At 51.3% G+C, this 16,690-nt stretch overlaps 1 protein-coding gene across 3 annotated transcripts in view; it reads right to left on the bottom strand.

Moving 5' to 3' along the window:
* LAMA5 (laminin subunit alpha 5) overlaps positions 1–16,690 on the bottom strand; it is a 96,688-nt gene that overhangs the window by 36,789 nt on the left and 43,209 nt on the right. For all 3 annotated transcript variants that reach the window (XM_072878768.1, XM_072878769.1, XM_072878770.1), the window contains exons 4-15: positions 13,221–13,339; positions 12,800–12,970; positions 12,224–12,321; positions 7,128–7,243; positions 6,077–6,195; positions 5,166–5,256; positions 4,293–4,427; positions 3,691–3,753; positions 2,180–2,320; positions 1,662–1,799; positions 1,275–1,409; positions 651–785 (exon numbers count right to left, since the gene is read on the bottom strand). In XM_072878768.1, coding sequence (XP_072734869.1) covers positions 651–785; positions 1,275–1,409; positions 1,662–1,799; positions 2,180–2,320; positions 3,691–3,753; positions 4,293–4,427; positions 5,166–5,256; positions 6,077–6,195; positions 7,128–7,243; positions 12,224–12,321; positions 12,800–12,970; positions 13,221–13,339 — 1,461 coding nt within the window. The remainder of the gene's footprint in view (positions 1–650; positions 786–1,274; positions 1,410–1,661; positions 1,800–2,179; positions 2,321–3,690; positions 3,754–4,292; positions 4,428–5,165; positions 5,257–6,076; positions 6,196–7,127; positions 7,244–12,223; positions 12,322–12,799; positions 12,971–13,220; positions 13,340–16,690) is intronic.

Genomic DNA, 16,690 nt, shown 5'->3' with positions numbered 1-16,690 from the left:
TAAGCCCTGAAGAGCCTGGATGTGTCATGTGAGCCACATCTGAGCATCTCATGGCACCAGGGTATAATCTGAACATGTGGTTTGAGACTTTGCTTACCCCAGTCAGAGCCCTGCTCTCTCTGGCTGCAGGCACTCAAGCCTGAGGACAGGCAGAGGCAATTCAGCGCGTGTTTTACGTGCATCTGCGCACAATGCTTTCGGAGAGAGCAACCCCCAGCTGCCAACTGGGGTTAAACCACGACGGAGTCCGAACCATAGCCGCTCCCCAAGTCTTACTCTGTAGGTCTGTTTCTTAATACGTGGATTAAGAAATGGATTAGAGGCCATACGTCCAGACTGGGTTTATTTCCAAACTGAGCAGGCAGACCCAAGCTCCTACTGTTAGTGACAGTGAATGACTGAGGGAGACAAACCACACGGCCTTTGGGGGAAGCATTTCTTCAAGATGTTTACTCAAGATGTATTATAGAACATGCCTGTCAGATGAGATAGCCAGGTGAACCGTGCACAGGAAAACCGATTCCTGCTGCAAGACCCAACTATACTCATATACAACCCTGGGAGATGGGTTATGGAAAGAAAAACCATTACAAAGCCAGCAGCAGCAGCTGTTCCCTTCCCTCCCCTGAGATCCGACAGTGGTTACTCACGTGTACAGCTGGGGTACCCATAGAAGCCCAGGGCACACTGGTTGCAGGTGTGTCCCGCAAAATTCGCGTGGCATCGGCACTGGCCAGCTGGGCTGCAGTTGTTGTCCACCGCACCCCGGGAATCGCAGGAGCAAGCTGTAAGAGCAGGACTCTCAATAGTCTGATGAAATGTGTGATCCATGGCCAACCACCGCTGGTCTGAATTGTCACTCAGCCCACATGAATTAGCCATTTCCATCAGAACTAAATTAATTTCTTAATCCCTTGGAGAGACAGGGAATATTTTCAGCTAGAGTCATGGCCATACCAGGAAAATGCGACTAAGGGTTTTTTACAGGCCATTCAATGTTCCTCAGCAGTTTAGTAGGTTAATGTACTAAAAAGACAAAAAAGGCATAAGCTGAGAAACCAGGTCACAGCGGGGTTGTGATGAGGAAGTGTGACTGATAAAAACTGCTTTATCTTCCAGGCTTTGGCATGATCCATGATCTCCAGAACAAGCCTGCCAAATTCACAATGCAAACCACATGGCTTTTGATTTTGAGAAACACCAAAGTCTTGCAAAAATAGGCACGTTTTTCAGAAGGTGACAGACCAGCAGGAACTGGACGTTAACATCCTTACCGTAGCAGTGGGGGTAGGAGTGGTGCCCAGGGCTGCACTGCTCGCACCGCGGCCCAGCAAACTCGGGTCTGCAGATACACCTCCCGGCAGCGTCGCAGCCTCCCGGCAGCGTCCCGACCGTGCTGCAGCCGCATACTGCAACAGAGAGAAACCGTTTGCCCTGTGCTGGGAGCACAGGGCAAAGCTCATGGCAATATGGGTTTTTTTCTGAGATTCTCAGATGGGCATTTAGGTGCTGCCCTAAGCGTTCAAACTGTCGATCTCTGCCCCTTGCATATATCCTCCAAAACACCCACAAAACCGCTTCCCAGTCCTCCTTCAAAACCCTGCCAGAAGACTCTGGCTTTGTGGGTGCCCACCCAGGCCCATGGGAGAACAGATACGCACGCTGGCACAGAGGGTAGTTGAAGTAGCCGGGAGCGCACTGGTTACACAAGTGCCCTTCAAATCCTGTTCGACACAGACACTGCCCTGTCTCGCTGTCACAGGTGCCATCGTACTGACCAGGGCCCGAGCACTGGCAGGCTGAAAAGCAACAAGGGCACTAGTAAATAAACAGCTGCTTAGTCTTTCTGATTCCTAGGAAAGGAACCAGAGTGCCTGTTCCTCTGAGGTAGAAATGCAGTTGCTGGAGAAATCACAGGGGGGACAGCTGACAGCAAGCATCCCTAGCCCACAGCTCACATCCACAGAGAATTTCTCAAGAGCCCCCCCAGGCTGGGAGGATGCTGGAGGGTCAGGGCTGGGTGGAAAATACCAGCAAAAGTCATGGGAATTTGTCACTTGGAAGCGGGGCCAGAGAATTCCTCCTCCCCAGCGTGAGCAGAGGACAGGGAGAGGCACGCTCCTCCTTAGCAAGGAGGCAAGCAGGGCGAGCCTGGGGCCGCTAACCCCGAGTCACTCACGCTGGCAGCTGGGTCCGTAGTGGCCTGGAGCGCACTGGTCACAGTGTGTTCCCTGGAAGTTGGGTTTGCACACACACATCCCCACCCGAGGGTCTTTGCGACAGGCGTTGCCTTCTGTCCCACCGGCATAGCAATCGCAGTCTGGAGTGGAGACACACAACAAGCAACACTGCACACGCCTGTCAGCTGATCTGTGCTGCTGGGCTGAGGTCCCATGAGGACAGGGAAGGAGTTGCCATGAGAGGCGACAGCTCAAGCATTTGCCTCCTAATAGCCTTCCTACCAGCTGCAAATGTTTTAACCAAACCCTGCTCAGGCAACCAGCACGCCTGGCTCGTGGGGTCACAGGGTGGCTGGGAGACCTCAGCATCACGCAGATGGGCAAGGTGCTGGACAGGCAGCAGGGCAATGCACAGGGCAGACAAATGCTGCTTGCACAAGCCCAGACAGGGCTGATTTCGTGCAGCACTGCCCAAGAGCTGTGCGGGAATAACCAAAGCTTTCAGCTAGCCAGGGTGGGGGTTGGGGTTTCTCTCTGGTCACTCCATGCTCAGCTGCATCCAGGGCAGGCGGGTGCGCCGGGCCAGCAGCACTGAGGCCCTTGTCCAGCCCTGCCTTCCCTGACAGCAGCGGCGTGGGGTGCTGGGCTGGGAGAGGGAAGCACAAAAATCACCCAAGAACCAGAGGGAGGGGGAGGTGGGGAAATAAGAAGGGAAGTGAGAAATTCCAGCTCAGGAAAGAAAAACCTGTCTGGAAGATACAGAGTTTAAAATATCAGAAGGAAGGAAAAGGTTATCTGGAGTGCACTGGGGAGCATGAGACAGGGGAGAACTCAGTGGGAAAAGAGATGGAAAAAAGGCACAAGGGAGGAGATGAACCGAGAAGAGAGAGCATCAGAGAAGTGCCTGAGGGAGGTGGGAGGGAGGTGGGATGATGGCACGGGTGAGCTTTCAAGACAACAGAGAAAGCGACACAGAGCGAGTAGCTGCCTGTGCATGCTCCCCAGGCACCTGCAGCCGTGCTAGCCATAGCTTCGTGCAGAGGGGGCCATCAGCACGGACCCGCTGTGCTGTCCACCACATGGAAAACGCAGGGCAGGCAGGCGTGGCAGAAGGACAGGTTTGTATCTAAACCCAGAGGCCGAGACTTGGGAGAACCCAGCTCGGGTTCCAGCTCAGCCACAGCCCCTCTGTGGTCTTCGAGGGTTCCTTCAAGGGAGGCCAGAAGGGGCATACCCACATGGCCTGGACCCCTGCGTACGGCAGAAAAAAGCACACAATCACACGGCCACTCTGGGCTAGAGTTTCCCTGTCTATAAAAAGGGGATCATAAAACTTCCTTTCCCCCACCCCTCAGCTGCCTCCTCTCTCAGAACCACTCAGTGTCAGGGCTGCTTCTTACAACATGTGTGCCCAGTAAGCTGAAGACCTGATCTTGCATTGGGTGGTGAGATATAACAGCAACAATAGCACAGCGATTGCCAAAGCAGCAAGGAAAATTGCACTGCTTACTTATTATCTGTCCCGCAGGGAGCACTTGTTCTCCAGTATCGTTGTGAGCAAAAGCTGGAATAGCTACACAGAGAAAGAGACATTGCACAGGTCATCAACACACGCTCAAAGCAATCCTGTCGGGATATCAATGGGTTGACAGTCCCAAAGCTGAACAGGCTAAATGAAAACATGGAACAAAGTGCAGACATCCCACTTGTGGTTTAACCCCAGTCGGCAACTAAGCACCAGAAAATTAACTCTGTCCCAGCTGAAACCAGGACACCACTAAACAAAGATCCATTACAACCATTTTTAAACTGGGATCTGGAAAGATGTCTTTCACAGAAAGCAACAGATGAGACACTCCAGCCAAATGGGAAGATCCTGTTGACTCCAGAGAGCCAGGTTCAGCTCAGCTCAGCTCTGGTCCAGCTTCCACTGAAGCCAAACACGGGCTTCTTCCCACCTGCAGGAACTCTTCCTGGGATAGCAGTGCCATGTGGCACGGGGAAAAGGCACCTGGGGAGCAGCCCCAACTGGAGCTGTTGGCCCTTCCTGCACCCGCTGGGTCTGTGGGGTCCCAGACCTGGCCACCCCACAGCCCCGCGCCCCCCACTTACGGTAGCAGTGGGGGAAGTTGAGGTATCCCTCGGCACAGGCATCACAGTGCTCCCCGGTGTAATTGGGCTTGCAGTAACAGCGGCCAGTGAGGTCCTCGCAGGTGCCATCGGTGAAGTCAGACTCACAGTTGCAGCCTGCAGAGAGGGACAAGCTGGCAGTGGTTTTCACTAACTGAGACCCTTGGCCAGCCATGAGCATCACAGAAGCATCACTATGACACAGAGCCTCTATAAGAGACCCCGCCATCTGCTGTAAATTCTCTCCAAAACCAAAAAGTGTGATTTTCCCTCTTCAAAAGGCTTAGAGGAACTGCTCCCACTGTGCTTGTCCCGCTGCAGGGTCCCAAGTAAAGCAGCACAGCCCCAACTTGCTTCTCCAGGAGACCCCAGTTTCCCCAGAGAGGCGGTGGTGGCACACTGCCGCGAGGACACAGTGCAGAACAGCTGATGTGTCACAGCTACCAGAATGAGCTGGGCTGCCTGGAAATCCCTCTCTTAGGGCATGGAGAGCAATGGTCTGCAAGTGCCAGCCGAAAGGGCACTGAGATGACAGCTAAGTCTGGATTGCCCTGCAGGCAACAGCAGGGGTAACAGCACATTTTTAGCTCATTCCAGCCTTAGAACATGCCACTGCTTCTGATTTCACGGATGCTGCAGACACACATACTGTCTGCATGTACCGCTGGCTGCATGCGTACATACATTTCCATGGGCAATGCCAGCTGCAGCAGGAACCGCCCACATAGCCACGTCTCTTATGGTGCTGGACTCCCTACACCAGAAACATCTCTCAGCCCAATCCTTCAGACCACCTTCCCCAGCGTCATCGAGTCCAAGCAGGCATCTACGGCCTGCAGAGAAAATCACACTCACGATAGCAAATGTATGGAGAGTCGATTGGGTGGTCAGGGGACCGGTAGTATCCTGGGATGCACCTCTCGCAGTTAATGCCAGTGGTGTGATGCTGAAAGACAGTGGGTTAGAGGGGCGTCAGTTCCTCTGCCCACAGGATTCATGTCCATCTCCCAGATTTACTAACAGCTTCAGGGTCCAGAGGGAGCAACTCGGAAGTGTCAGCACACAGAAGACCTAAATCTGCTTAAAATTCCACATACACCAATTTGAAAGCAATGCATTTCCTGCAAACTGCGTATCCTCCCGTAAGCCCAGTGTGAGTTTCAGGTTCATATCTGACCTCAAGTCCATTTTGCTTGCTTCAGATGGTAAAATATCCTGACCACTTTGTGCTAGGAGGACGGGAGCAATCTGTTTCCTCCCAGCAAGAAAGCACAGCACAGTCACTCCAGTTTCATGCCACTGCATGAATTAACCAGCTCACAGTCGCCTTGGGAGCGGAAGAGCTACTTTCCCACTTTCATTGGGAAGTTCAGAGGCTAAGGAGATTGGCATTTTGGTGATCAGAGAGAGATCCAGAGAGACGGCAGCACCTGAACACTGCAAATTAGGCAGGGACTTTCCAATGTGCTCAGCACCAACCTGTCGCTCCCAATGCACAATGCCTCAGCAGACCTAACCCTAAAGCATCAGAAAGGTAACGGGGACCCAGGGGACAGCTAGGAATCCAAGTGTTGTTTTCATTACTGGTTCACACTCCTCTAATCTATGGCAAAGAGACTAAATTTCCAGGGAGAGACCTAATTAAGAGAACAGAAAGTGTGTGACAGGGTTAGCAGAGCTGCCAGCAAGGCTGAACTCCAGGGTGACAGCAGAAACAAACACAAGAATCTGCAACAGCCTTTTCCACGGGAGCCTTTCAGGCCTACCTGACAGTCGATGCAAACACCTCCCCCTTCAAACTTGTCTTCATGACTTTTGCTGGCTTTGTGTCGATCCACCTCTGGGTCGTAGTAGCAGTCATAGGCATGGCCGTTGCAATTGCAAGCTGAAAATACAAAAAGACGTTAGCTAAGCCGCAAGCCCACGGAGGTCCTTCAGTCACCATCTGGATCTCAAGATATGAACTCTTCCTCGTGGGTCTGACGTTGGATAGGTTACATTTCAATGAAGAAGGATGCTCAAATGCATCTGGGGGATTATACGATCGCCCAAGCTGCCAGAAGTCTTCCAGTTCAAAAGCACAGAAGCAGCAACTCTCTCACAAAGTCTAGTCTGCAACCAAAAAAACGCAGCAGGCACAAAATCAGAAGTAAAATATGTGCAGGCATGCAGAGACGAGAAAGAGAAATGACCCATTTTTGGGGCCTCAAGTAGTCTGGTTTAGAGGGCAACGTTCTCGCCTCTTTTATCCCATCTGGGATGGAGGTGAGCTGTAAAGTTCAGCACACGGTGAGGGTGCTTTTTATAAACCCACAGGATTGATGAAGATCCAACTGTCCTTTGCCACCCTACGTTTACAAGAGATCGTGTGAGGTAGCTATGCTCCATACTCTGCATTCCCAGTGCAGCATAAATTCCACTGTCGGCATTTACCAAAGGTTTCTCTAGACAAATAAAGATGTCCTGTACGTAAACACATCCAAATGTAATTAATCTTAGAGACAGAATTGAGCAACGAGACTTGCCTGCATGAACCCTTAGACACGGAGGAGGAACTGGAACATAAGCAGAATCAAAGTCCTGTACAGACCTAGTGGGCCTCCCTGTGCGAGCCTCGACTGAGCACAATTAACCGCCGAGCAAATCATCCTCTGCAGTGCCAGTGATCTCCCCTTCACCCAGTACCACACACCATAAAACCAACCATTTTGGTGAACGGCTTCTCTACACTGCAACATCAAGAGGCTGGTGAAACGTGATCAATCTGTGCTTTGCAAAACAGCTGGAAAAGGAAGGAAAAAACAATCTCCAACTTACGCTGGCATTCGTTTGCGCTGTCGGCAGTGGCGGGCTTCCACGGGAACTGGTTGAAGCCAGGGCAGCAGCGATCACAGGACCCACCGCAGGTGTTGTGCTGGCAGTCGCACTGCAGCCTGCAAGGGAGAGGAACGAGGTACAGCCAAGCCTGTGGCGACAACGGGGATGCGTGGGATGGGGAGCCGCCGCGTAACCCTGCTGTGCACAACTATCACTAGTCAGATAGACGAGCGAGTGATATTTGTTAATCCAAATAGTCTAGAAAAGAGGCTTCCAAGGCCTTTTTTTTTTTTTTTTACTTTTGAATTGCTGATTTTTTTTTTTCTGAGCCAAACACCAAACTTTGCTCTTCCAGTGCCATTCTCTCCCTTTCTTCTCCTCTACCATCACTCCTCTTTTCTTCACAGGGAGACAAGGATTAGAGAAAAATCAGTGTGCCACTGCCTAGCCAGCTCTACAGACAATAAAATGTGAAATAGTTAGAGGCAGCAGTGGTAGAAACCTGTGCTAAAGTAAATTACTTGGGAGGGAGCTGCATGGTGCAGGGACACAAATACGTCCCCACCGCTGTGCAGGGGTAGTGTGAAAGGAATAAATGATAGCCCTGAGCCCGAGAGGGACGGGGCCACACGGGCCCCATCTGCTCCTCCAGGTATACCTGTGCTTGCAGAGAGGAAGGCCATGAAATTTGAATTAAGCTAGCCCCATGCTCCCTGTGAAATGCACCTCCTGCTTTTCTCAGCCGGCACAGGCAGGGCTGTGCTGGGTAAACAGGCAGCTCCGGAGGCGCCAGGCAAGAAATCTCGACGGTCAACCGACGGATCTCGTCCCTGCTCGACCGCAACGGTGATTCATTAACATCAGTGACATCATCTCCAAAACTTCCACTTCGCAGAAGGCGATTCCCATCCAACACAAACGCTTTCTGTTGTATTAGACTTATGGATAATACAGCATGTTCCAGCTTTTATCTGTGCAATTACTCATTTCCCCTCAGGGCCGGTCTGCCACTCCCATCTCTCCCTCCTCCAATGCTTTTCCATTCAAAAGCAGTGTTCAAAAATAAATGCAATTTTTTAAAACATTAGAAACAAACGTAGCAGTCATTCTGGGTGAACTGCAGAGGTGCAGACACACTCTTCCACGGCTGCAGTGAGCCGAGTGTCATGGTTTCCACCTACATGTATTTTTAAGATGTGGGACCTGCAAGTGTATGCACAGTGAATAGCCAGACAGAGGCAGCAGCACGGGACAAGTGAACTCATGTTAATGAAATACAGGATGACCTGAAAGTTTGGGGGAATGCGGGCAGGATCCACAATCAGCACGTTTGCTTCAGCCAGAGGGGTTGAGGGGCAGGAGGTCCTGGCCCAGCTCCGAGCCCTCCCCTTGCAGACGCCACGAAACGCTTGGCCGCAGTCCTCTTTGAGCACTTGCGATGCCCCATCCCTACCCATCCATTCACAGTCTGGGCTGTGGCCGGCAGAAGTCCAGGCCCGAAAGCAAGCCCCTGAGAGGTTGGCTGGAGCCTAAGTGGCAGAAATGAGCCCTGAAACATTCACCAAGAACTCTGTTCTCCCCATGTTTTGCAGCCCCAAGGGGGAGACTCAATGAGAGGCAAAGCTTGGCCATGCCTCTGTAATGAAACCACCCACAGACCTCTCACCTGGCTGACTACTACTCAGCACTTCCAAGGAAACAAAATTTCATGGTTTTTTTTCCATGGCAGCAGCTGGAGATCAAGATTAACATCCACATACATATGTGTGGATAAAGATGGTTACTTAGTCAGGGAACTTATAAACCTGCTGAGCAGTTTTAATCTCCCTGGCTGGAGGACGTGGCTCCAGCCACACACCCCAGCTCTTTAATGTTTGAGTTGTTTAAAAAGCACTGGTTCCGTTCCCAGAATGCAAAAAGATGGCACTCAATGAGTAAAGATGCACATTTCAGATGGAGAAAGCGCTGTTTATTTAGTCTCTGCTGTCCAGAGTTAGCAACGACCTCTCAGAGAGCTCATCTATCATGGCAGCTTTACTGCACCTTGTGCCGAGTCCATGCTGCTAATGAATTATGGACAAATGTGCATAAGCTACAATATTTACATGTTTCATTGATTGAATATATACAAGGAAGAAGAGGGAGCGGCCGTGTTCACATAGCACATATTTCCTGGTCGTCCTGCCGTAAAAAATAAAACCACAGTCCTCCCACTGGAATTGATGCTCAATAACAGAGACTATAAACAGTTTCCAGCAAACAGCTGTGTCAGAGCTGAAAGCAGCACACAAGTGCTACAGCATCTGGATTTGGCTGGGACATCTGAGTAACACAATCAAGAAAAAAAAAACCAACCCTTCCTCTAACTGCTTCTGACTGTACTGAGGGAAAGCCACCTGCAAAAGGGACTCACAGATGGCACAGATCTACCAGCACACATGGTGCTTTCCCTTCCAAAATGGGAAACAGCAAGCTGGTGTTCAGATCCAGCAGTGGGAAAGCATCCTTGATCTCCTCCTGCAGATCTGTTTCTGACCAGCCAGGCTGCGGTTGTCTTGTTGGTTATCTTCAGCATCAGGCACAGAAGCAGCAGCTGGACTCTCCGGTCGTCTCCTCTCTTGCTTGTGGCATCTGTGATGGGGCAGTGAACCCACGGAAGCAGTTGCTCTTATCAGACAGATGCAGAGCACTTGCAGGCTTCTCCTGAGCTCACATCAACAGCAGCCGCATGTTAACACACAATTCCTGCCTGGGCTCTCTGTCTGCAATGTGCCAGGTCCCCGCTGATGCTTATCTCACTGCTCATGGGGTTTGCCAGGAGAAAGGTTTGTGCCTGATCCTGCTGGTGTTCACCTTTAACCAGGAGAACTTTCCTTCCCTCTGCTTAATACAGCCCATTCGATCTTGGGGCAGAGAGAGACAGTTGTGAGAAGTGCAAAGGACCCTTGAGGAGGCTGTATCTGCCCACACGCTGTAGGCCCTTGCACATACACACTTACATGGGGACCAGATGTGCTGCCAGCTCAACACAGCTGGATGTGCAGCCTCCATAACTTGGCACTTCAGAGAAACTTTCCAAAGCTGGATAAACATTATCCTTTATGGCCAGGAAGTCAGCTCACGAACATGCTCCATCATGTCCTAAAGTCTTTGCCAAGATTTCTAGCTCACCTCACCTCTATCAAAGTGCTCATCCTGCCTTTCTGGGCAACAAGCACAAGAAACGCAGGCATGTGCAGAAGACAGAAGTTAAAAAGAAAAGCAGAGACCTCCCAGACAGGCTGAGACATAACTGGGATTTTTAACAGGGCTGGGCCAATTCACATTCCTTGTCTCCCTCTATTTGCATTTCCTTGCCCTGTTGCTGTCACACATCAGCATCTGAAGAGGCAGGACATGCAGAGGGACACACTGCACCTCCTACTCAGACAGGCTGCACAGATTTCTGAAGGAATGATGTATTTCTGACAGCTGGGGCCCATGAAACCAAGGGACAGCGTGTCCGAGCCCCACCAGCCTCCGCAATGCCTCTTTGTCATGCAGCGTTATGGCAGGTATCACCGTGCAGGGCAGGAGGGGTGGGATGACTGCCCAGCAGTGCCTGCTTCCGCGGGAAGGCTGGACACAGCTGCTGCTGGAGCCTTGGAGAATGGCAGCGTTTCACTGATTACTCATGTTCTCAACTGAAAGTATCATATTTCTGCTGACTTCTACGGGCTCCTGGGCTTGCTAGCAGGGTAGAGCAATGCCATGAGAAGTTCTCCTGTTTACCAGCATCTTTGTCCTGATGTATCCCAAAGGGCTTTACAGATGTTATGTGCTGACTGTACAAAGCACCCAAGTAGGAAATGTTTTCTCCTCCAGGCAAGCGCGATCTGCTCTGGGTGAAATGCAACAGCTGCTTACGAACATGTGCTGCAACACTAGAGCACAGTTTGGGGCCAAGAGTGAAGATGCCAAATGCATCCAAATGACAGTGGAGGAGGGGAATTCTGGGAGGCAGAGACAGTCGTCAGCAGAAGTGGCATTGAACAAGGATCCCAACACATCTCTCCTCCCTCAGTTTTCTCTCCCTTCCTGGAGAGCCTCGAGCCATCAATATACCCAAGAAATGTCAGGGCGTTTCTATGTTAAAGAATGTCTTTGCACCATGAAGCCCTTTTGCCCTGGTACACGGGTATGCTGTGCATCCAGCAACACCAAGGTCTAAAACAAAAACAAGGAACTGTACATTCCAATATTTATGAACTTCCCTTTGTCAGAGAGTTAGGCACACTAATGCAGACTTGCTTTTCAATACATCTTTGTTTTAACACTTAGCAGCTTTTAACCTTGGCTGGGACTCACTGGAATTTTATTTTAGAAGATCCAAAAGCTCTACATGATCCTGATGAGAAAGAAATATAAGCTTCCCTCGTCCAGCTGAATCTACCCATCCCTTTCATAAAGGCAACATTCAGGCTGCAAACAGATGGCTAAGAAGCAACACTTTCATGGTTTGAAGCAGCTCTTTGGCATTTCAAGTTGCCAAGGCAGATGGGAAGAGTCCCATGAGCCAAAACGTAACTGCTTTGCATGCTCTTGTTCTTTTGCAGAGTAGCTGTTTAGCTATGTACGTAACCAATCTATGGTTTTTATGAGTAGAACTGGACAGTGGAGTCTGGTTTCTTGGGAGACCATCTATTTATGACAGCACTGCCCCAATTCGTAAGAAGCCACCTGGGAAGCAAGAGGCTTCTCTGAACAAGTTCAGAAACCACCCCTGGGCTTTGACAAGAAACCTCCACGTTCAACAACAGCATCGGCTTTGTGCGCCTAGCCTCCCATTCCAGCGCTCTGCTCCCATGAGGATGGCAAAGTTGTGGGCAGGGAAACCAGACCAGGGAGCTGATCTGGTTGAAAAATAGCCTGCAAAACGTTTAATTTTTGCTGCTTTGGCTGGACCAGTTTCTGATTCATTCTCAGGGCAGAGCCACGAACAACAGTGCTGGCACTATTACGAGTTCAGGACAGGACACAACTCACGCCAGTGTCCTTCATTCTTAGTACAACAATTCAAACACTTTTACACAGAACTGGCACTTTGAAAAATGTACCTGTAAGGGTCATTAGGGTCTTTGGCATCACAGACGTCTGCATGGCCATGGCAGACACAGCGCCCTCCAATGCTGATATCTTTGATGCTGTAGTAATACTGGAGAGCACAAGAAAAGTTAGCCATTAGTATTCTTTACAAATAAGCTTCATAACTGCCCTACTGAGGATTCAGCAGGACTTTATCCAGTAAAATGATGTATTGGGATATTTCCCTTACAGTGACAAGCTGGACCCTGTAGGCTGCAAGATCTGCCTACGCTAAGACCAACCACCACTAACAGAGTCCATTAGCTACAAGTCGGGTCTCCCAGCACAGCCAGAAAGCCACATGTGACACCAAGAGGTGTTTCCCAGTTTCACACTGTTGGTGCTAAGCACAGTTCTTTCCAAGCAGCCTCCAGCTCCAGCCACGTCAGCAGTGGCATCCGCTGCAGACACCTTCAGCTTGGGGAGCACAAGTACAGAGAGAGAAAATCCCCACGGCAACATCCAGGGATGTCTTCTCCCCAGACGTGGCACGCACAGCCCTCAAACTCTTCCCCCTCATTAGCAAGAGGTATCAAGGCCTGCCTTACCCTCCTTGTCACCGTAGGGTCCCTTAAAGCTTTGCCCATCAGGTGCCCGAGCAGAGTGTTTGTTTGCAGAAAGCGCAGTCTGATGTTGGTGGCTTTCGTGAAATTCCGCAGGAGAGGAGAGTAGGAGAAGTTCATGGCTCCTGGGCGCCCATTTACCAGAGAGACAACAATCTGTGAATGCAAGGAGGGAAAACAAATCTGTGTAATCCTGTGAGGTGGGAGGAAATTAATCTCTCCCTCAGCTGAACCCAATCTTTACCTCCCTTCAAGACGACTGAATCAGTTCCCTGGCAGTCTCATTTGGTTTAACTAAGTAGTTTAAGTGGCATCCAAAAGTCAAGAGGGAACCAATTAATAAGAGTACCTACAGCCACTGAGAAACCCTGGAAACTCCAGGGAATGGAAACGTGCAACTGCTCACCTCCCCATTTTCTAAAGGCACAATCCGGGAGTATTCAGTAGTGCAGATGGCGTGGTCGTCCTTGGTGATACGATCCACGGTTTGCAGTCCAAACTTCTCAATGCAGTCCCTCTTGGAAGCTGTTCACCAACCAGAGGTGAGCGCAGTAAGAGAAAAGGAACAATTCAGAACCCTGTATTGATTTTCCCACACTGACCAACAGGAGAGAAGGGTGTATACTCTTTGTTAAGCATTGACTACATACAGATTGCTTTGTATCATTAACTCCATCATTGCTAACATACAAATACTCCACTAAGGGAGGGCATCACTATGAGAGCAATAGGCATGGTCAGAAAATCCCCCAAATCACCTCACTGCAGTAAAGGAGGAAAGTGAGAATGGCCATTGTACCTACTGCGACCACCTGCAGAGAAACCCACCCCTTCATTTTGACATTAAGCTCACAGTTTAACCAGCCTGAGCTCTAACCCTGGTCTGGATGTGTTGCCTTGCTGGCATTAGATGTGCTACACTGCTTTCGCTGAACTGGAGAAGGACTGTTTGCTGCTAGAGCTCTGCTCCTGATGTAGGAGCGTGTACCATCACGTTCACATGGCTCCTTAACTTCTTGAGTAATTCCCAAAGAGTAAGCGCCAGCGCAGAACCACACAATGGGAGCAACCACAAACCACAGCCACCGCTGTGCCATCTCCCATCAGGCAGGATGGACACGCAGGTGTGGGGAGGGGGCTGGCGGTGTTTGGGAGAAGCAGAGTGACTGCCTGCAGGACATCTCCTTCTCCCACCTTACTCTGAATTCTGCAATCACTTTTCAACCAACGCTACAACACAGAAATGCTGAAGCCACGCAGAACCACCTCTTGGGGACAGCAATCGAGGGCTCCTGCCACTAAGTGGCAATGCAAGGCTGGCTAAAGCCAGGGGACAGGCACGGCCAGGCAGTCACACTGCTGGCCCTGCAACCTGCTCTGGGGACACTGCATGCCAAGTCTCCTTGCAGTGGTAGGAGCATCCTGGCTTCCCTGCACAGCCGCTCCTGCAAGTCCGGTGCCCTCGTCCCCAGGATGTCTGATGTCCCTGTGGTCAGCAGAGCCAACCAAACCACAGGGAACGTGCTGGGGCAGTTCAGGACGTGACTGCGCAGCGTGGTGAGCACCCACATCTACCCACACAAAAACATACACAGTGCCACTCTCGGGGGCTGTTTCCCCACGAAGAGCCTGGGACAAAGGCTGCTGCTCCTTCCCACTCCCGTTTCACCCGCGCCAGGAGCTCTCAGCAGTGTGTGCCGAAGCACACGTCGCTGCAGCGCTCCTGAGGGTGTTTCCACAGGGAGAAGAGGGAGGAAAAGGCAGCCAACACAACCCGCTGCTCCTGCCAGCGCTGCTTGGCTCACACAAGGAGCCGACAGGGAAACGTTAGCCTAATTCATGGGAATAATCCTCCAAAATGTGTTGCAATGTGCCTCCAGGAGGCATGCCCCTCACTCCATGTGCTGCACTGGTAGACTAAGCCAGGTAGGAGGAACGGGGTTGGGGGGAACAGAGACCTTCTGCCTCCCCTGCCTTCACCTCTGGCTTGCACCTACCCAGATCTCATCTCCAGCAACGTGGCCTTGCTCCATGAAACACTGTTTTGGCAACAGCAGGAGCTCAGTTGCATCCACAGGAAGATGGTGTGGAAACATTTAACATCAGGTCTCTGGCCGCCAAGCTTTGCTTCACCAGGTGCTTTTTTAAAGGCAATTTATTCTGAAGCCCCAGGCAAGGAGCCTGTCACCACTGGCTTGAGATGATTCATTTCCAGAGCACTGCCACGGCTGGGAATGGAGACAGGATGCTCAGCAAGAGCAGCTACTCGGGAAAATAAAAAAATTCCTCCAGTTATTGCAAATCTGCACAACCGTGTGAGCCAGAAGCCAGGCACTCTATCTCTGAGCTAAAACAGAGTAACCCATCAGCCTTAAACAGCAGCAATGCTTTAAGGAAACAGCAGACTGGAGAAGCCTACCCTCAGTGGAGGAAAGGGACGGAGCCTCGCCCTGCGCGATGGCTGCCCTCCCCTCCGCGGTGGCACTGCCCAGCAAAGCAAGACAAAACGGGCTAATCCTGCACCCTGATCCTGCACACCACGATGAGCTGGGGCAGGCAAGGCTCTGTGGGCCTGGATGGACAGCTGGGACTGGGCATCTTCCACGTCCTGTCCCCATTTGAAACGCTGTGTGGGGAATCCTTCACGCGATAAACATCACCATAAATCTCTCCCCAGCGCTCCTGCTTCTCCTTTGGTGGCCGAGGAAAGCACAGTGCCTCCGCCCCGCAACGCATGGAGGATTCGCATTGCCACGGTCCCTCCAGCCCCCCTCCCTCAGACAGCCCATCAGCCGCACCGACAGATGCTTTCCACGACAGTCATTTCTTCCCTCCTGCCGCAGAGCTAAGCCCAAAAGCACTTCAGCAGCCTGGCTGGGGGGCACAGGGCAGCCGGGGGAACTGAACACCTCCCACGATGAGCGGGGCTCGAGCGGCAGTGCTGAGCCGGCGGGGATGGTGTCACCCGTGGCAAGGCTTGCTGGTGTCTCTGGAGATTGCTTGCATTTCTGCCGGCTGCTTTTAACCCTCCTACTGAACTGAGCAGTGTTTTTATTAGACGACTTACAGAATTCCCCATGCCAAAAATAAACCTCTGCAAAGGACTTCTTGTGCTAGTGAATCTGGCAGGTTTTGGAGCAGCCCCCTTTTATTTCCATGGGAATTTTCCACTGGGCTGTGCCACTGCATGTCACTTCTTGAGGGGGGCGGTAACGGGGCCGATGTTGCAGGAGGGAAGAGGACTCCAGACATTACAGCATTGCTGCTACCCACAGGAACAAGCAAGCGGGGCAAGAGCTCCCTGGTCAGCAGCAGACCATGCAATAATGGGACCGTAACAGGCCCCAAGAGAGGCTTCAGAGCTGGAAGGGAAATTCTCAGAGAAGATAAAAAAAAAAGCAAAGCAGGCAATTTGACAGCAGCACTTCCCCACTAGCACACAACAGAGGGGAAAACATCCGCACTGGAGAGGAGCTACCACGCTAAGGCAACACAGCGGGTAAAATGTCTGCAGCTCTTTCTTGCACAAAAGGCCAGCAAAGCTAAAGCATGGGCTGACAGGTAAGCCAGAAATATGAGCCTTTAGGGGCAGCCCAGGGCAAGGCCTCCGAGTGCTCCAAGGTCCTTCCTTGCCAGGTTTTAAGTTCTGGCTGTAGATCTCAGCTCACATCTTCTCCCAATTACTGCTGCTGCTTCTGGGAGGGGCTGGTGGTTAACAAGTTCCTCAAGCATCCGGCTACCCCACAGACCCTTTGGGAGCAGAGATTTGTGGAACCAGCTGTTTCTAAAGGGATCGGGTTTTAATCAGAGAATTGGGAAGAAGGGATTTCAAATGCACAGCCTGGATCTCTGCAGCTACCCTTTCCAGCTGTCTCT

This window comes from Ciconia boyciana, chromosome 14, assembly GCF_034638445.1.
Source record: "Ciconia boyciana chromosome 14, ASM3463844v1, whole genome shotgun sequence".
NCBI lineage: Eukaryota > Metazoa > Chordata > Aves > Ciconiiformes > Ciconiidae > Ciconia > Ciconia boyciana.
The sequence above is the reverse complement of the archived record's forward strand: the minus strand, read 5'-3'. Positions and strand labels throughout refer to the sequence as shown.